General features: G+C 43.1%; 1 protein-coding gene across 2 annotated transcripts in view; it reads right to left on the reverse strand.

Moving 5' to 3' along the window:
• The window catches only part of LOC115150581 (zinc finger protein 385A), a 57,664-nt gene that overhangs the window by 29,221 nt on the left and 3,702 nt on the right, over window positions 1–24,741 (reverse strand). Inside the window, exons 1-2 of one of the 2 annotated variants that reach the window (XM_029694022.1) lie at window positions 14,337–14,417; window positions 3,341–3,504 (exon numbers count right to left, since the gene is read on the reverse strand). In XM_029694022.1, coding sequence (XP_029549882.1) covers window positions 3,341–3,504; window positions 14,337–14,355 — 183 coding nt within the window. In that variant the 5' untranslated portion in view covers window positions 14,356–14,417. Of the gene's footprint in view, window positions 1–3,340; window positions 3,505–14,336; window positions 14,418–24,741 lie in introns of those variants that run through there. The other variant, XM_029694025.1, reaches the window with a different exon arrangement.

Below are 24,741 nucleotides of genomic sequence, written 5' to 3' on the forward strand. Positions count from 1 at the left end.
GGTGTGTGCATTATTTTATAACTGCTGGGTCAAAAATGACCCTAAGACAATTGTTGTACCCTAGTGGTGTACAGCTTTCAAGGAAATATGAACAAATGCGATGTTTCACCTTTTCTAATGTTGGGGTCACTCTAGGAAAAGTCATCAAATTTCAAGTTGAAAAAATATCATTTAGGGGGTTTTCTCTGCTGTTAAACATAGTGGCAGGTCATTTTGACCCATAAGACAACACAAGGGTTAAGTAGTACATAAAAGTATTTTTACTTAAGTACTTTACACAACTGGTAAACTGTAGAGGTGCCCATGTTGATGGGGATCGGAATTGTCCGGTGAGAGAGAGGCAGGTTGAGGTGGCCTGAATCAGAATAGTGCAGAAGTTGTCGCATGCTGAGGCGGTGAAAAAAGTAGAGGAGGATGGGTCAAGGGTGAGGGATCCTGAGAGGATCCCTGTGAGTAGTAGATCTGTGCCAGAACAGAGGGAGGTCAATGAGTGATATACACTACCGTTCAAAAGTTTGGGGTCACTTAGAAATGTCCTTGTTTTTGAAAGAATAGCACATTTTTTGTCCATTAAGATAACATCAAATTGATCAGAAATACAGTGTAGACATTGCTAATGTTGTAAATGACTATTGTAGCTGGAAACGGCTGATTTTTAATGGAATATCTGCATTACATAGGTGTACAGAGGCCCATTATCAGCAACCATCACTCCTGTCTTCCAATGGCATGTTGTGTTAGCTAATCCAAGTTTATCATTTTAAATGGCTAATTGATTATTAGAAAACCCTTTTGCAGTTATGTTAGCACAGCTGAAAACTGTTGTTCTGAATAAAGAAGCAATAAAACTGGCCTTTTTTAGACTAGTAACTTTCTTCTGAAACTCGTCAGTCTATTCTTGTTCTGAGAAATGAAGGCTATTCCATGCGAGAAATTGCCAAGAAACTGAAGATCTTGTACAACGCTGCGTACTACTCCCTTCACAGAGCAGCGCAAACTGGCTCTAACCAGAATAGATAGAGGAGTGGGAGGCCCCGGTGCACAACTGAGCAAGAGGACACGTACATTAGAGTGTCTAGTTTGAGAAACAGACTGGTGTTTTGCGAGTATTATGTAATGAAGCTGCCAGTTGAAGACTTGTGAGGCATCTGTTTCACAAACTAGACACTGTTGTCCTGCATATCTAATGTGTTTCCTTGTGTCTATAGTCAGGTACTTACATTTATTGTATTTTGTACTATTTTTCTAATTGTTATGATGTTTGATTACAAAATACCCAGTCTGATATTGACATGCAAGCGACAAATCACAAATCTACAGCCATCAACATATTGTTGTCCTGCACATCTGTGCTTTTACATGTGTATACATGGCAGGCTCCAGCCGGGTTCTCAACTTATGGTTGAGAGTTAGAATAATAGAATACACAAGGTGCAATTTCGAGATGTGGTTGTGCATCAGCAGTTTTTCTCTTGTTATGTCAGTCACTGACAGTCATTCAATTAGCCATGTTAGCTAACAATTTTTGTATTGGTAAGTTAGTCTAGTTAGTCTAGCCAGCAATCTAAACTATACCGACTGGGCAGGTGCCCAGGGGCCCTGACCTCCAGGGGGCCCACATTGATTTTGTTGGTCATTCACTTAGATATCATTAACATGGAATAAATCTTGGCAAAATGTGTAGAATTGCAGGAAAGTTTGCTTAAAACTGCAAAATGTTATCTACTTTCCGTGGCAAAATGTGTAGAATAGCAGGAAATTCACTTTAAAACGTCTCTCCACCGTCAATAGGGTGTTTTGCCCACGAGGTGGGCCGGCCCTGTGTGTATGTGTACGTGCATGTGGAGTTTGTGCTTGAGTGTGTGTGTACGCGCCCACCAATGTTTGTCACCGTGCTGACCTTCACATGAAACCCAACCTGGAAATGAACTGGATGGGGCCATGTCTAAAAACGCTGATTATGGGGATTATGGCAGTGCGTCTTATTAAATTGATTAGCCATAACTCATTGTTGTAAGGTTCTGCTTTTCTTTTCTTAGTCAACCTTGTGTTCTTTTTCTTTGTGTTCTTGAACGTAGCCCTGTTTCTTTGTGTTATTGAACGTAGCCCTGTTTCTTTGTGTTCTTGAACGTAGCCCTGTTTCTTTGTGTTCTTGAACGTAGCCCTGTTTCTTTGTGTTCTTGAACGTAGCCCTGTTTCTTTGTGTTCTTGAACGTAGCCCTGTTTCTTTGTGTTCTTGAACGTAACCCTGTTTCTTTGTGTTCTTGAACGTAGCCCTGTTTCTTTGTGTTATTGAACGTAGCCCTGTTTCTTTGTGTTATTGAACGTAGCCCTGTTTCTTTGTGTTCTTGAACGTAACCCTATTTCTTTGTGTTCTGGAATGTAGCCCTGTCTTTCATATTTGTTCATTGATTTCACCTGTGTTGGTTTCTCACCTGGTCTCATCAGCTCCCTATTTAGTTCAGTTCTTTCTATTTGTGTGGTTGTGAGGTATTGTTTGTTTTGACTGCCTACCTGTGTTTGACCATTGCCTGCCTGTGACCACGATTCCTACCTTCTGCGACAGCTTAATAAACATCTGCGTGTGAATCTCCACCTTTTTTTCCCTGGGTATTCATTACAATTGTATTGCAGTAAAATGCTCGCTTGGGCATTTTGTGAATATGCAGAGCTTTATTCTGCCACAGGGATAGCAAACACTTGTCAGCTTATTATTGAGGATCATTCTATAAAACCACTTAATCAGAATACATCACCTGTCTACAGTTACAAGACCCCTCAAATTGACTGGCACATACATCCCAGAGGAATATTATGCGAAACCAAAGCCAATTACAATGAATATTCTCAGACAGCCTGCAACAACATGGCACCAGTGGTATATTTAAGCATTAAGGCCCGAGGTGGTGTGGTGCCACGAGTGCCTGGATATAACCATTAGTTGTGGTACATTGGCCATATACCACAAACCCCCAAGGTAGAATAGAGGAATGACTGACATTGCTAAATGATATTAAACAGCTTTTTAATACATATCATAACCAAATGTAGCCTATTAAAAGCTGCATATAGAGAGCAAGAATACCCCAATGCATTTTAAAATGGCACTATTTGGGCTAGTGTTTTACCTGACTAGGTCATGAGATCAGGAAAAACTCCAGGCCCCAGAAAAGACATGTACGAATTTTGCTACACAGCTTTTGAACCTTGTGCGACCTCTGAGTTGAAGGGGGTCTACATGTGTGTGCGCTGTGTTAGTGTGTGTGTCTGCATATGTATGGCGTGCATGCGTGGTGTGTGCCTTAACATGCGTGTGTGTGTGTGGAGTGTGTTTACTCACTGTTGAGTAACTGTTGGTGTTGAAGTTGTGGAAGAGGCCCATGCTGTGTTGTGGTGGAGCTGTGTCCATTGGGAACTGCAGGAACTGCTTCATGTCCAGCGGGGGTGGGATCACTGTGGGGGTCCTGAAGAAGGCAGGGACCACCCCTGGACGGTTAATGCTGCCTAGAGAGAGAGAGACAGAGAGGGAGAGAGATGGTTTATTCAGAAAATATCTAAACAGTCAGTGGTCTTTTTCTGTTGTTTCTTAATGTAACTGACTACCAGGGTTGGGTAGTTCCTTTCTAAGTGTAGTCTGTCACAGATACTAGTTACCTGTCCAAAATTGGAATCAGTAACGTAACTTTTGGATTACCCAAAATCCGTAACGTAATCTGATTACTTACGTTTGGATTACTTTCCCTTTAAGAGGCATTAGAAGAAGACCAAAAGGATCCATCAAATGCATTTGGTGTGTCATCATTGTGGTCTCTGATTTGTGGTCGCTTAGGTGAAACAAACAGAATTTAATTTCATTGAGAAAACAGAAAGGTGTCATAAATGTATTTTGTTTTGTCGCAAACATCCTTTCTAAATTTGAAAGTAATCTAATAGGTAATCTAGTTTTTCAAAAGTATCTGAAATCTGATAACAATATTTTGTGTGCACAATATTTGTGTGCACTGCTGTGCTGTAACATCTAATAATGTGCATTGCCATACTGCTAATCCATGAGACTCAGTTTCAATCCCCCCCCACATACACACACACATACACAAACACATACAGTACCTGTCAAAAGTTTGGACACACCTACTCATTCAAGGGCTTTTCTTTATTATTACTCTTTTATACATTGTAGAATAATAGTGAAGACATCAAAATTATGAAATTACACATATAGAATCATGTAGTAACCCAAAAACTTTTAAACAAATCAAAATGTATTTTATATTTGAGATTCTTCAAACTAGCCACCATTTGCCTTGATGACGGCTTTGTACGCTATTGATATTCTCTCAACCAGCTTCATGAAGAATGCTTTTCCAACAGTCTTGAAGGAGTTCCCACATATACTGAGCACTTGTTGGATGCTTTTCCTTCACTCTGCGGTCCAACTCATCCGAAACCATCTCAATTGGGTTGAGGTCGGGGGATTGTGGAGGCCAGGTCATCTGATGCAGCACTCCATCACTCTCCTTCTTGGTCAAATAGCCCTTACACAGCCTGGAGGTGTGTTGGGTCATTGTCCTGTGAGAAACAAATGATAGTCCCACTAAGCGCAAAAAAAATGGGATGATGTTTCGCTGCATAATGCTGTGGTATCCATGCTGGTTAAGTGTACCTTGAATTCTAAATAAATCACAGACAGTGTCACCAGCGAAGCACCCCCACACCATAACACCTCATCCTCCATGCTTTACGGTGGGAAATACATATGCAGAGATCAGCCGTTCACCAACTCTGCGTCTCACAAAGACACGGCGGTTGGAACCAAAAATCTCAAATTTGGACTCATCAGACCAAAGGACATATTTCCACCAGTCTAATGTCCATTGCTCGTGTTTCTTGGCCCAAGCAAGTCTCTTCTTCTCATTGGTGTCCTTTAGTAGTGGTTTCGTTGCAGTAATTTGACCATGAAGGCCTGATTAATGCAGTCATGCAGACATTTTCCGCATTGACTGACCATGTCTTAAGGTAATGGTGGACTGTTGTTTCTCTTTGCGTATTTGGCTGTTCTTGCCATAATATGGACTTGGTCTTTTACAAAGTAGGGCTATCTTCTGTATACCAACCCTACCTTGTCACAACACAACTGACTGGCTCAAATGCATTAGGATGGAAAGATATTCCACAACAAGGCACACCTGTTAATTGAAATGCATTCCAGGTGACTACCTCATGAAGCTGGTTGAGATAATGCCTAGAGTGTGCAAAGCTGTCATCAAGGCAAGAGTGGTTACTTTGAAGAATCGCAAATATAAAATATATTTTCATTTGTTTAACACTTTTTTGATTACTAAAGGATTCCATATGTGTCATTTCATAGTTTTGATGTCTTCACTATTATTCTACAATGTAGAAATAAAGAAAATGCCTTGAATGAGTAGGTGTGTCCAAACTTTTGACTGGTACTGTACACCTACACCTACAGTACGGTATGTAAATAAGATATTTATGTATTTCATTTTCAATACATTTGCAAAATTTCTAAAAACATGTTTTCACTTTGTCATTATGGGGTATTGTGTGTAGATGGGTAAGAATTTAATCCATTTTTAATTCAGGCTGTAACAAAACAAATGTGGAATAAGTCAAGGGGAATGATTTATCCCCCCTCTCCTCAATCACTAATTTACAGCATCTCAGAAGTGAGATTGCGAGAGAGGGAGTGAGGGAGAGAGAGAGAGAATGAGAAAGAGATGGAGTGTGGTAGAGACTAGCTCTACACCTGACAGCCACCTCTCCTCTAATCAACCATTACCTCTGAGCCCAACTCCTCTGGGAGAGAAGAATAAACATAGACCTCCATTGCATCATCCATTTCCTCTCCCCTTCTCTTCTCCTGTGCTGTCTCTCTCTCCCCATCCCTCCCTCCCCTGCGTTCTCTCTGGCGATGAAGCAGTGGTGAAAGCCTGCACTTGAATAGTCTACTGTGACGGGCGGGGAGGTTAAGCTTCTTAAGCCTCACAGCTGGAGCACTGCAGATATCAGCCTAGCTCCTCGGTATTCCTCCATCTCCCTCCATCTCTCTCTCTCTCTCTCTCTCTCACAGGCTCTTTCTCCCTCACTCTGTGTACTGCTTTCTCTCCCCATTTCACGCTCTCTTTTTCTGCCTCTGCTTCTGTAACCTCCCCACCCTCCCTTACTTCGTCACTCTCCTGCTGGCTGTTCGTTCATCTTCCCTCTCTCTGTCTCCATCTCGCTCTCTTTATTATCTTTCCTTGTCGTCTTTTATTCTGGGTGCCAGTGTGACTGTAACTACTTAACAAATTTGCTACGTTTGGAAAACCGGTCACAAATCCAAAACATTGTGAGCTGGAGCTATTTTGGTTGTGAGAGAGGAAGTTCCTTTGAATGTGAGAGACTTGAAGAGGATCATCAATGTGCTGTCAGTTTTAGAGTTAGAGACAGTGCTCTCTCTCTCTCTCTCTCTCTCTCTCTCACTCTCTTTCTCTCGCTCTCTCTCTCTCTCTCTTTCTCTCTCTCTCTCTCTCTCTCTCTCTCTCTCTCTCTCTCTCTCTCTCACTCTCTTTCTCTCATTCTCTCTCACTCTCTCTCTCCCTCTCTTTCTTTCTCTCCCCAGAAGCTAAAAGGCTGTCACAGCTGAAGCTCAACTGCAACCAGTCTCATCGGTGTGTGGCTGCTGGTCCTGACATGCCTCCAAGTCTCTGTAGTGATGGAGGAAAACAGAGAGAAAGATCTCCTGAACAACAACGAAAGAAAGATAAAGAGAATGAGAGGGAGAGGGAGACAGAGAGAGCGAGAGAGTACCCTAAACTAGTTGTCAACACAATTAGACCCAACCAAATCATGAGGGGAAAAAAAGATACTTGCTTGACACATTGGAAAGAATGAACAAAACAACAGAGCAAACTGGAATAGTATTTGGCCCTAAACAGAGAGTACACAGTGGCAGAATACCTGACCACTGTGACTGACCCAAAATTAAGGAAAGCTATGTACAGACTCAGTGAGCATAGCCTTGCTATTGAGAGAGGCCGCTGTAGGCAGACCAGGCTCTCAAGAGAAGACAGGCTTTGTGCACACTGCCCACAAATGAGGTGGAAACTGAGCTGCACATCCTATCCTCCTGCCAAATGTATGACCATGTTAGAGACACATATTTCTCTCAGATTACACAGACCCACAAAGAATTAAAAAACAAATCCAATTTTGATAAACTCCCATATCTAGTGTGTGAAATACCACAGTGTGCCATCACAGGAGCAAGATTTGTGACCTGTTGCCACTAGACAAGGGCAACCAGTGAAGAACAAACACCATTGTAAATACTTATTTTACCTTTTGTACTTTAACTATTTGCACATCATTATAACACTGTGCATGGCCATAATATGACATTTGAAATGTATTTATTCCTTTGAAACTTTTGTGAGTATAACGTTTACTGTTCATTTTTGATTGTTTATTTCACTTTTGTTTATTATCTATTTCAAAGAGAGAGAGAGAAAGAGACATAAGCATTGGAGGGGTGGGGGGTGGGGGGTGGAAGAGGGAGGTAGTGTTGTTGGGGGGGGGGGGTGGCTGAGGGTTTAAATATCCTTATAACACGTCAGGAATCCTGCAGCTCACATGATGGTCATAATCACCTCTCCTAAACCGACTTCAGTCAGGACTCGTTTCAAAACCACCTGTAACTGCACACTTACCGTAAACACCATAATTCTCACAGTGGGAAGTGGCTGAATGACAGAAATGAAAATGTAGGACAGAAAGAGATGAGGAAGAAAGAGGGGGCGATGTAAGGAGGAATTACATGATCAAATAAGTGTTGGATGAAATGACTTCTGCTATTAAGAAACTAAAAACTCCTGTTAAAAACTCTGTTAGAAACTATTTTCTCATTTCTCTAACTCATTTCTCCTGCTTCTGCACAGTTCTGTCTCTGCATGCATTGGTTAACAACCGGTTTAGGTTACATGGAATTAATATCTATAGGTCAACGGCAGCTAACCTAGTGGTTAGAGAGACAAGCCAGCAACTGGAGGGTTGCCAGTTTGAATCCCGGGTCTGGCGAGAGAAATCTGGTGGGAAGTGAGCTGGCAACCTGCCATTGTTCTCTTGAGCAAGGCCCTTATCCCCCCACAACAACTGCTCCATGTGCTCTGTGGCAGCCCACTGATCCAACCTCCCCATCCTGTATGTGTATGGGTCTTTTGGCAGCGTTGGGATAATGTGGAAGTCAAATGTCCTTTGATGAATAAAGTGATCTTAATCAAACCATGTGCTACCATATCATGAACATACATTTACTCAAAAGACGAATTACATATACATGTAACATTACACACTATACACGCATAAAAACATACTACACCCATACAGTACTAGTGCAGAAACACGTCCTAGAAGCATATAGACACATGATATCCTGCATCTGCCTGAACAGATGCGATCTTAGCCAAGCAGACAGTGGCTGGACAGCAGCACAACCTCCAATCCAGTCTTGAGTGATTTACTTTGGCATCAGGTCAGTGAACACACCCAGACACACACAGACACACACACCAGAGGAGGCTGGTGGGAGGAGCTATAGGAGGATGGGCTCATTGTAATGGCTAGAATGGAATCAATAGAACGGTATCAACCACATCAACCATATGGAAACCACATGTTTGACTACGTTCCATTTATTCCAATCCAGGCATTACAATGAGCCCATCCTTCTATAGCTCCTCTCACCAGCCTCCACTGACACACACACTCCGCCTTCTCCAGTGACGAAGTCGAGAGAGAGCATCGATCTGGCATGGTCTGAAAGTCACTAAAGTGTTAAATCCCTGCCAAACTCTATAAATATCCACCCCTCTCTCCTTCTCTCCTTTAAGACAGTCCTGTCCTCTCGATCCTCCCCTATTCCCTCTCCTTATTGCTTTTCTCCCCCAAATGCAAATGTTTGGCTGAGGAGAAGATCAATGGTAGCGTAATAGCTTATTGGATTGTACAGGGGTTAGGAGAGAGGTGGAGGAGACATGGAGATAGAGAAGGAGAAAGAATGCGATCGAGGGAGAGAATAGAGAGATGGAGTGAGTGAGACTATGAAACAGAGAGAAAGTCTGACTAGGTTGACATGCAGATGGATATCTTTTCTTCTTCCTCCACCTCTACTTTCTCCCGACCCCACGAACATCATCATGTTATAATGGAATAATGAGTTGATAAGTTGATGAAGACAATGACCGTCTGTTCAAGATACAGTATTGTTGCACTGTAACACAACAAAGGTGACTTGACAATTTACACTTTCATTTGACAAATGGACACTTTTACTTTTCGTCTGTAAACAACAGCTGAGCTGACACTGAATACGTGATCATGTTAAACTCCCTAGAGAAGTGTCCCCCCGAAGGACGAATTTGGCCCACAGCTGATTTTATTTGGCCCACAGGTTTTTGGGTGAGGGGGACATAAAAGACTGTAAAAACACCAGCAAATCAGCTCGGAGTAATTTTAATTATGGATATCTGTTCCAAAGTATTGCCATGCATATTAGAGAGATATACGTGATCATATACTGTACAAAGGTAAGCAAGGTTTGAAATGATTACGGTTTAGTCAAATATTATATCTGTTTGGGCTTCTTGTGGTCATTTTAGAGTCTACAAATTATTTGTAATTATGTTCTGGCCCCCTGACCATCCTCTCAATAAAAAATCGGCCCACGGCTGGATCTAGTTGATGATCCCTGCGCTACAGTCTAAGGACCAGGGGCTGGGTTTCTACGAAACTAACATATGGAATTGTTTTAAGAAAGTCATACCAAGGATGCATTTAAGGACACCTGTAATTATCCCAAAAATATATAAAAACAATATTTGATGAATCATTGAATTTGGCCTTACTGCTATTAGCAACTAGAAATGCATTAAAAAACATATTCATACCTGGAAAAGAGATGTATCAAAAGACATTGTCAAGATCAAAAATGTTTCAAAAGAAAGTATGTTTTGGTGTTTGCCCTATAGGCCTATCTGAGCGATATAAAATATACTGCATTTTACACCTTTTATTTTGGCACTGAAGTACAGTGCATTCGGAAAGTATTCAGACCCCTTGACTTTTTACACATTTTGTTATGTTACAGCCTTATTCTAAAATGGAGTAAAAAAAAACAAATCCTCATCAATCTACACACAATCATGATAATGATAAAGAAAAAACAGGGTTTTTGAATATCTTGCAAATGTATTAAAAAAAAATACCAGAAATATCTCATTTACATAAGTATTCAGAGCCTTTACTCAGTACTTTGTTAAAGCACATTTGGCAGCGATTACAGCCTCGAGTATTCTTGGGTACAAGCTTGGTACACCTTTATTTGAGAAATTTCTCCCATTCTTCTCTGCATATCCTCTAAAACTTTGTCAGGTTGGATGGGGAGAGTCGCTGCACAGATACTTTCAGGTCTCTCCAGAGATGTTCGGTCAGGTTCAAGTCCAGGCTCTGGCTGGGCCGCTCAAGGACATTCAAAAACTTGTCCCGAAGCCACTCCTGCATTGTCTTGGCTGTTTGCTGAGGGTCATTGTCCTGTTGGAAGGGGAACCTCCACCCCAGTCTGAGGTCCTGAGCGCCCTGGAGCAGGTTTTCATCAAGGATCTCTCTGTACTTTGCTCTGTTCATCTTTCCCTCGATCCTGTCTAGTCCCTGCCACTGAAAAACATCCCCACACCATGATTCTGCCACCATCATGCCTCACAGTAGGCATGGTTACAGGTTTCCTCCAGACGTGATGCTTGGCACTCAGGCCAAAGAGTTAAATCTAGGTTTCATCAGACCAGATAATCTTGTTTCTCATGGTCTGAGAGTCTTTAGGTGCCTTTTGGCAAACTCCAAGCGGGCTGTCATGTGCCTTTTACTGAGGAATGGCTTCCATCTGGCCACTCTACTGTAAAGGCCTGATTGGTGGATCACTGCAGAGATGGTTGTCCTTCTGGAAGGTTCTCCAATCTCCACAGAGGAACTCTGGAGCTCTGTCAGAGTGACCATTGGGTTCTTGGTAGCCTCCCTGATTAAGGTCCTTCTCCCCCGATTGTTCAGTTTGGCCAGGCGGCCAGCTCTAGGAAAGGTTTTGGTGCTTCCAAACTTCTTCTATTAAGAATGCTGGAGGCCACTTTGTTCTTGGGGAGTTTCAATACTGCAGGTATGTTTGGGTACCCTTCCCCAGATCTGTGCCTCGACCCTTCCCTCAATCCTGTCTCAGAGCTCTACGGACAATTCCTTCTACCTCATGGTTTGGTTTTTGCTCTGACATGCACTGTCAACTGTGGGACCATATATAGACAGGTGTGTGTCTTTCCAAATCATGTCCAATCAATCGAATTTACCACAGGTGGACTCCAATCAAGTTGTAGAAACTTCTCAAGTATGATCAATGGAAACAGGATGCACCTGAGCTCAATTTGAGTCTCATAGCAAAGGGTCTAAATACTCATGTAAATAAGGTATTTCTGTTTTTATTTTTAATAAATTAGCAGAAATTTCAAAAAACCTGTTTTCACTTTGTTATTATGGGGTATTGTGTGCAGATTGATGAGAACATTTTTTATTTAATCAATTTTAAAATAAGGCTGCAACGTAACAAAATGTGGAAAAGGTCAAGGAGTCTGAATACTTCCCAAATGCACTGTTCTTCCATAATTCTATTAATTTTTAAACTGGTACCGGGTTACCTTCAGACGAGTCCCATGATGCTTGTGGGGGTTGTAGAGCAAAACAATTGACATGTACATCTTCATGAGAGTCTCACCTTCTGATCATGTTAGGTTGTAGCCCAAACCATTCAGACTCTACAGACAGAAGTTGACCGATCGGCGGTACCGACTTCAGACGAGTCCCGTGAAGCTTGTCAGTGTCGTAGAGCAAAACAATCAACATTTACAGTGCCAGTCAAAAGTTTGGACACACCTACTCATTCAAGGGTTTTTCTTATTTTTCACTATTTTCTACATTGTAGAATAATAGTGAAAACATCAAAACTATGAAATAACATATGGAATCATGTAGTAACCAAAAAAGTGTTAAACAAATCAAAATATATTTTATATTTGAGATGCTTCAAAGTAGCCACCCTTTGCCTTGATGACAGCTTTTCACACTCTTGGCATTCTCTCAACCAGCTTCATGAGGTAACAGGTATGCCTTCTTAAAAGTTAACTCATGGAATTTCATTCCTTCTTAAGCCAATCAGTTGTGTTGTGAGAAGGTAGGGTGCCTAACAGAAGACAACTCTATTTGGTAAAAGACCAAGTCCATATTATGGCAAGAACAGCTCAAATAAGCAAAGAGAAACGACAGTCCATCATTACTTTAGGACATGAAGGTCAGGCAAGTGCAGTCGCAAAAACCATCAAGCGCCATGATGAAATTGGCTCTCAGAGTTATCCAGAGTTATCTCTGCTGCAGAGGATAAGTTCATTGGAGTTACCAGCCTCACAAATTGCAGCCCAAATAAATGCTTCACAGAGTTCAAGTAACAGACACATCTCAACATCAACTGTTCAGAGGAGACTGCTTGAATCAGGCCTTCGTGGTCAAATTGCTGCAACGAAACCACTACTAAAGGAGACCAATAAGAATAAGAGACTTGCTTGGAACAAGAAACACGAGCAGTGGATATTAGACCGGTGGAAATCTGTCCTTTGGTCTGATGAGTCCAAATGTGAGATGATCAGATGAAGATGAACAGATGATCTCCGCATGTTTGGTTCCCACGTGAAGCATGGAGGAGGTGTGATGGTGCCTTACTGGTGACACTGTCTGTGATTTATTTAGAATTTAAGGCACATTTAACGGGCATGGATACCACAGCATTCTGCAGCGATAAGCCATCCCATCTGGTTTGCTCTTAGTGGGACTACCATGCTGCCAAACATACCCTCGTAAAACTGACCATCCTACCAATCCTCGACTTCGGCGATGTCATTTACAAAATAGCCTCCAATACCCTACTCAACAAGCTGGATGCAGTCTATCACAGTGCCATCCGTTTTGTCACCAAAGCCCCATATACAACCCACCACTGCGATCTGTATGCTCTCGTTGGCTGGCCTTCACTTCATAATCGTCGCCAAACACATTGGCTCCAGGTCATCTACAAGACCCTGCTAGGTAAAGTCCCCCCTTACCTCCGCTCACTGGTCACCATAGCAGCACCCACCTGTAGCACGCGCTCCAGCAGGTATATCTCTCTGGTCACCCCTAAAGCCAACTCCTCCTTTGGTCGTCTCTCCTTCCAGTTCTCTGCTGCCAACGACTGGAACGAACTACAAAAATCTCTGAAATTGGAAACACTTATCTCCCTCACTAGCTTTAAGCACCAGCTGTCAGAGCAGCTCACAGATCACTGCACCTGTACATAGCCCATCTATACTCTAGCCCAAACTACTACCTCTTCCCCTACTGTATTTATTTATTTTATTTATTTTGCTCCTTTGCACCATATTATTTATATTTGAACTTTGAACTTTCTTCAAACTACAAATCTACCATTCCAGTGTTTTTCTTGCTATACTTTATTTACTTTGCCACCATGGCATTTTTTTGCTTTTACCTCCCTTATCTCACATCATTTGCTCACATTGTATATAGTCTTATTTTTTATTTTTTTATTTTTTTTCTACTGTATTATTGACTGTATGTTGTTTACTCCATGTGTAACTCTGTGTTGTTGTATGTTGTCGAACTGCTTTGCTTTATCTTGGCCAGGTCGCAATTGTAAATGAGAACTTGTTCTCAACTTGCCTACCTGGTTAAATAAAGGTGAAATAAAAAAATAAAAATAAAAAATTTGTTTTTCAACAGAACAATGACCCAACACACCTCCAGGCTGTGTAAGGGCTATTTGACCAAGAAGGAGAGTGATGGAGTGCTGTGACCTGGCCTCCCCAATCACCCGACCTCAACCCAATTGAGATGGTTTGGGATGAGTTGGACCGCAGAGTGAAGGAAAAGTAGCCAACAAGTGCTCAGCATATGTGGGAACTCCTTCAAGACTGTTGGAAAAGCATTCCAGGTGAAGCTGGGTAGGAGAATGCCAAGAGTGTGCAAAGCTGTCATCAAGGCAAAGGGTGGCCACTTTGAAGAATCTAAAATATACTTTGATTTCTTTAACACTTTTTTGATTACTACATGATTCCATATGTGTTATTTCATCGTGTTGATGTCTTCACTACAATTCTACAATGTAGAAAATAGTGAAAATTAAGAAAAACCCTTGAATGAGTAAATGTGTCCAAACGTTTGACTGGTGCTGTTCGTGTTCATGAGAGTCTCACCTTTCGATGGTGGGGTCATATTTGGACGATACAGACGTTTTCATGAGAAGACCAATTTTCGGGATGTCTTGGTCTGAAGGCTGAAGACAGATTTTGATAATGCTTATAAAATGTTGGTGCTGGCACAGACAGTGATTCTAGGGGGATAATTCTTAATATCCACTGTGCTGATTCACAGATGACAGACACTTGACACAACTACTCACAGTGACAGACTGACAGATGGCCTTGGAATGCTTCATAGAGATGTTAAAATATACTGTAAATTATGATTTTTTTTACATACAGAAATGATATACAAATAAAACATGGATTATAGGAGTGCAGCCTTACTACTTTAGTGTAATGGTTATGTAGATGTACTGTATCTCATTTGATCTTGACACAATGTCTGACCTCCATGAATTCCCAGTATCCCCCGACAGTCTAGCAAGAGCACATGGCTCACAGACACTCATGAACACACACATATACACACACGTTGGTTTTACTGTTCAAGTGAGGACCATAAAATGCATTCCCATTCAAAATCTTATTTTTCCTAACCCCTAACTCTAAACCTAACCCTAGCCCTAACCCTTAACCTAACTCTATAACTAACTCCTAATCCTAACCCTAACTCCTAACCCTAACCCTTAACCTAACTCTAAAACTAAACCTAACCCTAACTCCTAACCCTAACCCTTAACCTAACTCTAAAACTAAACCTAACCCTAACTCCTAACCCTAATCCTAACCCTAACTCCTGACCATAACCCTTAACCTAAGTCTAAACCTAACCCTAACTCCTTACCCTAATCCTAACCCTTAACCCTAACTCCTAACCCTAACCCTTAACCTAACTCTAAAACTAAACCTAACCCCTAACTCTAACCCTTAACCTAACTTTAAAACTAAACCTAATCCTAACCCCTAACCCTAATGCTAGTTGTCAACCTAAGCATAAAATAGCATTTTTACTTTTGGGGACCAGTGAAATGCCCACTATTATTTTGTTTTACTATCCTTGTTAGGGCTTTTGGAACCCAAAAGGATAGCAAACGTTAGACCACACACACACACACACACACACACACACACACACACACACACACACACACACACACACACACACACACACACACACGCACACACACACACACACACGTTTGTTTTACTATCCTTGTGAGGACTAAACATCTGTAACCCTAATGATAAACCAAACCCCTAATCCTAAAATACCTTTTTTCCTTGTGGGGAATGGTGAAATGTCCCCACTTGTCCGAATTGTCCTTGTTTTATTATCCTTGTGAGGACTTCTTCCCCCCAGACTCCACACCCCCATGCACATACACAGCTGTGACTAAAACTGCTGAAATTGGCAATTAATTTACCCAATTCAGATGTAATGTCAAAGTCAGTGATGTAGTGGAGCTTCTCAGTATTCCCTGCCTATCTCTGTCTCTATCTCTGTCTCTATCTCTGTCTCTCTCTCTGTCTCTATCTCTGTCTCTATCTCTGTCTCTATATCTGTCTCTATATCTGTCTCTCTCTCTGTCTCTATCTCTGTCTCTCTCTCTGTCTCTATATCTGTCTCTATCTCTGTCTCTCTCTCTGTCTCTATCTCTGTCTCTATCTCTGTCTCTCTCTCTGTCTCTCTATCTCTATCTCTATCTCTGTCTCTCTCTCTGTCTCTATCTCTGTCTCTATCTCTGTCTCTCTATCTCTGTCTCTCTATCTCTGTCTCTCTATCTCTATCTCTGTCTCTCTATCTCTCTCTCTGTCTCTATCTCTGTCTCTATCTCTGTCTCTCTCTCTCTGTCTCTCTCTCTGTCTCTATCTCTGTCTCTATCTCTGTCTCTCTATCTCTGTCTCTCTATCTCTGTCTCTCTATCTCTATCTCTGTCTCTCTATCTCTCTCTCTCTGTCTCTCTATCTCTCTCTCTGTCTCTATCTCTGTCTCTATCTCTGTCTCTCTCTCTCTGTCTCTCTCTCTGTCTCTCTCTCTGTCTCTATCTCTGTCTCTATCTCTGTCTCTATCTCTGTCTCTCTCTCTGTCTCTCTCTCTGTCTCTATCTCTGTCTCTATATCTGTCTCTATATCTGTCTCTCTCTCTGTCTCTATCTCTGTCTCTCTCTCTGTCTCTATATCTGTCTCTATCTCTGTCTCTCTCTCTGTCTCTATCTCTGTCTCTATCTCTGTCTCTCTCTCTGTCTCTCTATCTCTATCTCTATCTCTGTCTCTGTCTCTATCTCTGTCTCTCTCTCTGTCTCTATCTCTGTCTCTATCTCTGTCTCTCTATCTCTGTCTCTCTATCTCTGTCTCTCTATCTCTATCTCTGTCTCTCTATCTCTCTCTCTGTCTCTATCTCTGTCTCTATCTCTGTCTCTCTCTCTCTGTCTCTCTCTCTGTCTCTATCTATGTCTCTATCTCTGTCTCTCTATCTCTGTCTCTCTATCTCTATCTCTGTCTCTCTATCTCTCTCTCTCTGTCTCTCTATCTCTCTCTCTGTCTCTATCTCTGTCTCTATCTCTGTCTCTCTCTCTCTGTCTCTCTCTCTGTCTCTCTCTCTGTCTCTATCTCTGTCTCTATCTCTGTCTCTATCTCTGTCTCTCTCTCTGTCTCTCTCTCTGTCTCTCTCTCTGTCTCTATCTCTGTCTCTATCTCTGTCTCTATCTCTGTCTCTATCTCTGTCTCTCTCTCTGTCTCTATCTCTGTCTCTATCTCACTCCGATCAGGGGAACCAGAGGCTACTGATGTGTCTCCCCACCACCTCCCCCAATGAAAACCTGATAAACGACAATGTCGCAGAGTCCCCATAAACCACTGCATCGAGCCCAATGCTACACTCACTCACTCATTCACTCACTCACTCACTCACTCACTCACTCACTCACTCACTCACTCACTCACTGTGGATTATTTTAGCATTAAGCTGAGCACATGATGATGCCAGTCTGCCCACATCTTCATGTAAATGGGGCTGCTGCACAGCCGGCTGTGAGACGAGCTAGCTATCTACTGTACTGGATTACCACAAGCTCCTGAGAAAAGGCTGTTTAACTGCTGCCAGAGAGAACGGAGGGGAGGGCTGAGATGATAGCATAGCATGAGACAATTATGGACGGACTACAGATCCCTTATCCACTGCATCTGCTGGATTTGTCCTGTCCATTGTGAAGTGACTTACTCTGCGCAGACAGCCATTCGGGAGATAGATGATTACAATTATTATTAGGGCAATAAATTGCACAACGCATCAGTTACAGAGATGGATTGCTATTTAGTCCTCAGTTGCTCTGCAGCCAAAATGCTGCTCAGGAAAGTATTCTATACGCAATAGCTTGTCACAGAACCACAGTGCTAATGTTTTTGTGCAGGGGAAAGATAATTCTCTCTCTGTGTCGCATTCTGCCACTGTGAAAGACTGGGAATGAAATCATACTTTACTGCAGCTTAGCTTACCCTCCAGCCAAACGCAGCTATTTCGACCTACGCAGGGGGCACACACACGCAAACATCCACATGCAGGCAACACACATATACAAACACAAACACAAATACAAGCATGCAACACACAAAGCTAACTAGCTAAAGTCACAGACATCTAATGCTGATGACTTCTTCAGAGGAGGAATGGTAACCTTATAAGAGAAACACTCACACAGCTCACACACACAGTGCACACACACACACAGCTCACACACACAGTGCACACACACACACACACACACACACACACACACACACAGCTCACACACACAGTGCACACACATACACACACAGTGCACACACACACACAGTGCGCACACACACAGTGCACACACACAGTGCACACACACAGTACACACACACAGTACACACACACAGTGCACACACACACAGTGCACACACACACAGTGCACACACACACACAGTGCGCACACACAGTGCGCACACACACACACACACACACACACACACACACACACACACACACACACACACACATACACACCCAGTGCACATGCACACACAGTGTACACACACACAGTGTACACACACAGTGCACACACACAGTGCACACACACACACACAGTGCACACACACAGTGCACACACACAGTGTGCACACACAGTGCGCACACACAGTGCGCACACACACACACACACACACACATACACACCCAGTGCACATGCACACACAGTGTACACACACACAGTGTACACACACACACACAAACACACACACACACAGCACACACACACTTATGAATTATTATAGTTGTCATTGGAAATGAGTACATGCATATATAAGGCAGATTTATTCAGTCAGCTCCTAGGATGAGATGTTCTCTCGTTATCTCTCTTCCAGTCTTAAACTATAATTACAGCGCCATCAGAAGTTCATTCTTAAAAGACACACAATAACTACCAAGGCACAAGGTGTTCCTGTGATATCACCTCACTGGCCTGATATTCATTCACATGATGATCTATTAGTGTTCCTCTGGAGGCTAGTTCAGCAGTACAGAGAGAGAGAGGCATAGAGGATGTGAGGGAGAATACATAGTTCACTTCAGTCTTCACCGGGCTTTAATGATAGATGTTCTGCACCTCAGTGGTCAGGTTTAAATAATGCCTCAGAGCTCACTGGGAACTTTGACAAGTGCTCACTCTGTGTGTGGGGAAGAATGTGAGTTTGGGAAAGTTTGGAAAAACTGTGTGGGATTTAGAAGTGTGTATGTGATTTGTAAGTATTTTTTAAAATACAATTCTGCACAGAGAAAACAGTGTGTGTAGGTTTATTCAGTCATTGACTGGAGGCATTGTGATGATGATGGTGCAGGGCAGTGTTCTACTGAAGGCATTGTGATGATGATGGTGCAGGGCAGTGTTCTACTGAGGGCATTGTGATGATGATGTTGCAGGGCAGTGTTCTACTGAAGGCATTGTGATGATGATGTTGCAGGGCAGTGTTCTACTGAAGGCATTGTGATGATGATGGTGCAGGGCGGTGTTCTACTGAAGGCATTGTGATGATGATGGTGCAGGGCAGTGTTCTACTGAGGGCATTGTGATGATGATGGTGCAGGGCAGTGTTCTACTGAGGGCATTGTGATGATGATGGTGCAGGGTAGTGTTCTACTAAGGGCATTGTGATGATGATGGTGCAGGGCGGTGTTCTACTGAAGGCATTGTGATGATGATGTTGCAGGGCAGTGTTCTACTGAGGGCATTGTGATGATGATGGTGCAGGGCGGTGTTCCATTGAGTGAGCACCTCCATAATTTGCCCAGCTGCACCCCACTGAGACAGACTATGATAATAATGTTAACTGGCTGTTTGTCTTATTTATGGACCACCTTAACCAAACCCAAGGACACCTCTCACGATAGAGTGAACAACAAACACAGCACATCTTAAAACGTTTGAAGTAAAAACACTACAAAAGGTAGTAGCAGAACAAGCATACTGACGCATTAAGAGTGAAACAGACAAAGGTCAAATAAATGCTGAAGAAGAGAGAACCAGATAAAACCACAAGACATCACAACAGATTAAGAGGCCAAGATAGGACAGAGAACAAAGAGGCATTTTTGTATTATCTTGGATTTAAAAGAGGTTATTTCTATAGTCATAATACCTTTTGGTGGAGAGTTCTACAGTCTTAGTGCCATAACATTGAATGACCTGCCACCAAAAGACGGCAGCATGTTTAGGACAGCAATCCAGAGGTCTGTGTTTGATGATCCAGGTCATCTACAAGACCCTGCTAGGTAAAGTCCCCCCTTATCTCCGCTCACTGGTCACCATAGCAGCACCCACCTGTAGCACGCGCTCCAGCAGGTATATCTCTCTGGTCACCCCTAAAGCCAACTCCTCCTTTGGTCGTCTCTCCTTCCAGTTCTCTGCTGCCAATGACTGGAACGAACTACAAAAATCTCTAAAACTGGAAACACTTATCTCCCTCACTAGCTTTAAGCACCAGCTGTCAGAGCAGCTCACAGATCTCTGCACCTGTACATAGCCCATCTTTAATTTAGCCCAAACTACTACCTCTTCCCCTACTGTATTTATTTATTTTATTTATTTTGCTCCTTTGCACCATATTATTTATATTTTAACTTTTAACTTTCTTCAAACTACAAATCTACCATTCCAGTGTTTTTCTTGCCATACTTTATTTACTTTGCCACCATGGCATTTTTTTGCCTTTACCTCCGTTATCTCACATCATTTGCTCACATTGTATATAGTCTTATTTTTTTCTACTGCATCATTGATTGTATGTAAATAAAGGTGAAATAAATAAATAAATAAAATAAAATCAGAGAAGTAAGGTTACAGACAAGGCCATTTAGATAGGGCACTATGTGGATTGGGTTACCCTCTTACCTTAAATCATTATTCTTTGGCATGTCACTTTCTCTTTTCATTTCATTTTCTCTGTTCACTCCCTCTCTGGTGCCTTTTCTCCCATAGAAGTGGAGTCTCAGTAAAATGTCTGAAATGATGTGTGTTCTGCCGATCACTATTCACAGACCCAGCAGCCAATCGCATCTGATTAAGATTGAGAGACAGGGATGGGATAGGGTGGGATGGGGAGGAAGGCAATAAGAGATGAAGGAAAAGGTAAAGAGAGAGAGAGAGAATAGCAGCATTGGGGCAGAGGGAGAAGAACGGGGGGAGGTCAGAAAGTGGTGGAGAGAGAGAGGAGGGGAGGAAGTAGATGAGATGGATTGAGAGAGAGAGCTGTGTTGGAGGGGGGGCATACTGCATATTTTGAGGTGAGCCCAAGGTGACCACGGGTTAATGGACAGAGGATTTACCATCTGCTGGTAGCTATAGCAATGCAGCTGAGCTCACCAAGAGAGAGAGCGAGAGAACAGTGTTCAAGTCAATCAATGCATTTAAGACTGCTGGTATAGCCATGCAGGTGGGAGACGGCTACAGAGAGAAAGATAATGCTGTCAACCACTACACTGCACATGTAGGCTACTGTGTAGTCAGTTCTGTCATTGCGCTAATAATATAGTCAGACTCAAAGCTAAATACGTGAAATGTTGCCAACGGTGTGGTCAATCTCAATGATCCAGTTACACTACATTAAAATGTGCTTCATTTCAACATCTGGTCAGGGTCAGTTGAATGGAAATTCTGTGTGTGTTTTGTGTCTATTGGTCCTTGCAGAAATGTGGTTAGTGTTTCCTGTGTATGTCCTACTCTGTGAGTGTCTCATTGGAGTGTTGACCAGTCCAGGAGTAACTGCAGTGATTTGTGCTGTCAGTGTGTGTGTCAGTGTGTGTGTCAGTGTGTGTGTCAGTGTGTGTGTCAGTGTGTGTCAGTGTGTGTCAGTGTGTGTCAGAGTGTGTGTCAGTGTGTGTGTCAGTGTGTGTGTCAGTGTGTGTCAGTGTGTGTCAGTGTGTGTCAGAGTGTGTGTCAGTGTGTGTGTCAGTGTGTGTGTCAGTGTGTGTGTCAGTGTGTGTCAGTGTGTGTCAGTGTGTGTCAGAGTGTGTGTCAGTGTGTGTGTCAGTGTGTGTCAGTGTGTGTCAGTGTGTGTCAGAGTGTGTGTCAGTGTGTGTGTCAGTGTGTGTGTCAGTGTGTGTCCGTGTGTTTATCAGTGTGGTTTGTCAGCGTGTGTGTCAGTGTGTGTCAGTGTGTGTGTCAGTGTGTGTGTCAGTGTGTGTCAGAGTGTGTGTCAGTGTGTGTGTCAGTGTGTGTGTGTCAGTGTGTGTCAGTGTGTGTGTCAGTGTGTGTGTCAGTGTGTGTGTGTCAGTGTGTGTCAGAGTGTGTGTCAGTGTGTGTTTGTCAGTGTGTGTGTCAGTGTGTGTCAGTGTGTGTGTGTCAGTGTGTGTGTCAGAGTGTGTGTCAGTGTGTGTGTCAGTGTGTGTGTCAGAGTGTGTGTCAGTGTGTTTGTCAGTGTGTGTGTCAGTGTGTTTGTCAGTGTGTGTGTGTCAGTGTGTGTGTCAGTGTGTGTCAGAGTGTGTGTCAGTGTGTGTGTCAGAGTGTGTGTCAGTGTGTTTGTCAGTGTGTGTGTCAGTGTGTTTGTCAGTGTGTGTGTGTCAGTGTGTTTGTCAGTGTGTTTATCAGTGTGTTTGTCAGTGTGTGTGTCAGTGTGTGTGTCAGAGTGTGTGTCAGTGTGTGTGTCAGTGTGTGTCAGTGTGTGTGTCAGTGTGTGTCAGTGTGTTTGTCAGTGTGTCTGTCAGTGTGTGTGTCAGTGTGTGTCAGTGTGTGTGTCAGTGTGTGTGTCAGTGTGTGTGTCAGTGTGTTTGTCAGTGTGTTTGTCAGTGTGTGTGTCAGTGTGTGTGTCAGTGTGTGTGTCAGTGTGTTTGTCAGTGTGTGTGTCAGTGTGTGTGTCAGTGTGTGTCAGTGTGTTTGTCAGTGTGTTTGTCAGTGTGTGTGTCATTGTGTGTGTCAGTGTGTTTATCAGTGTGTTTGTCAGTGTGTGTGTCAGTGTGTGTCAGTGTGTGTGTCAGTGTGTGTCAGTGTGTGTGTCAGTGTGTGTGTCAGTGTGTGTGTCAGTGTGTTTATCAGTGTGTTTGTCAGTGTGTGTGTCAGTGTGTGTCAGTGTGTGTGTCAGTGTGTGTCAGTGTGTTTGTCAGTGTGTGTGTCAGTGTGTGTGTCAGTGTGTTTGTCAGAGTGTGTGTCAGAGTGTGTGTCAGTGTGTGTGTCAGTGTGTGTCAGTGTGTGTCAGTGTGTGTCAGTGTGTGTCAGAGTGTGTGTCAGTGTGTGTGTCAGTGTGTGTGTCAGTGTGTGTCCGTGTGTTTATCAGTGTGTTTGTCAGTGTGTGTGTCAGAGTGTGTGTCAGTGTGTGTGTCAGTGTGTGTGTGTCAGTGTGTGTCAGTGTGTGTGTCAGTGTGTGTGTCAGTGTGTGTGTGTCAGTGTGTGTCAGAGTGTGTGTCAGTGTGTGTTTGTCAGTGTGTGTGTCAGTGTGTGTCAGTGTGTGTGTGTCAGTGTGTGTGTCAGAGTGTGTGTCAGTGTGTGTGTCAGTGTATGTGTCAGAGTGTGTGTCAGTGTGTTTGTCAGTGTGTGTGTCAGTGTGTTTGTCAGTGTGTGTGTGTCAGTGTGTGTGTCAGTGTGTGTCAGAGTGTGTGTCAGTGTGTGTGTCAGAGTGTGTGTCAGTGTGTTTGTCAGTGTGTGTGTCAGTGTGTTTGTCAGTGTGTGTGTGTCAGTGTGTGTGTCAGAGTGTGTGTCAGTGTGTGTGTCAGTGTGTGTGTCAGTGTGTGTCAGTGTGTGTGTCAGTGTGTGTCAGTGTGTTTGTCAGTGTGTCTGTCAGTGTGTGTGTCAGTGTGTGTCAGTGTGTTTGTCAGTGTGTGTGTCAGTGTGTGTCAGTGTGTTTGTCAGTGTGTTTGTCAGTGTGTGTGTCAGTGTGTGTGTCAGTGTGTGTGTCAGTGTGTTTGTCAGTGTGTGTGTCAGTGTGTGTGTCAGTGTCTGTCAGTGTGTTTGTCAGTGTGTTTGTCAGTGTGTGTGTCAGTGTGTGTCAGTGTGTGTGTCAGTGTGTTTATCAGTGTGTTTGTCAGTGTGTGTGTCAGTGTGTGTCAGTGTGTGTGTCAGTGTGTGTCAGTGTGTTTGCCAGTGTGTGTGTCAGTGTGTGTGTCAGTGTGTGTCAGTGTGTTTGTCAGTGTGTGTGTCAGTGTGTGTCAGTGTGTTTGTCAGTGTGTGTGTCAGTGTGTTTGTCAGTGTGTGTGTGTCAGTGTGTGTGTCAGTGTGTGTCAGAGTGTGTGTCAGTGTGTGTGTCAGAGTGTGTGTCAGTGTGTGTGTCAGTGTGTGTGTCAGTGTGTTTGTCAGTGTGTGTGTGTCAGTGTGTTTGTCAGTGTGTTTATCAGTGTGTTTGTCAGTGTGTGTGTCAGTGTGTGTGTCAGAGTGTGTGTCAGTGTGTGTGTCAGTGTGTGTGTCAGTGTGTGTCAGTGTGTGTGTCAGTGTGTGTCAGTGTGTTTGTCAGTGTGTGTGTCAGTGTGTGTGTCAGTGTGTGTCAGTGTGTTTGTCAGTGTGTGTGTCAGTGTGTGTCAGTGTGTTTGTCAGTGTGTTTGTCAGTATGTGTGTGTCAGTGTGTGTGTCAGTGTGTGTGTGTCAGTGTGTTTGTCAGTGTGTGTGTCAGTGTGTGTGTCAGTGTGTGTCAGTGTGTTTGTCAGTGTGTTTGTCAGTGTGTGTGTCAGTGTGTGTGTCAGTGTGTTTATCAGTGTGTTTGTCAGTGTGTGTGTCAGTGTGTGTGTCAGTGTGTGTCAGTGTGTGTGTCAGTGTGTTTATCAGTGTGTGTCAGTGTGTGTCAGTGTGTGTATCAGTGTGTGTGTCAGTGTGTGTGTCAGTGTGTTTATCAGTGTGTGTCAGTGTGTGTGTCAGTGTGTTTATCAGTGTGTGTCAGTGTGTGTGTAGGGCTCTGCTCCAGAACGGGCTTAGCCCAGGTCACAGCTACTGAGACGAGGACAAATGAGTCACGCATTACA

Source organism: Salmo trutta, chromosome 16 (genome assembly GCF_901001165.1).
Source record: "Salmo trutta chromosome 16, fSalTru1.1, whole genome shotgun sequence".
NCBI classification, from domain to species: Eukaryota; Metazoa; Chordata; class Actinopteri; order Salmoniformes; family Salmonidae; genus Salmo; species Salmo trutta.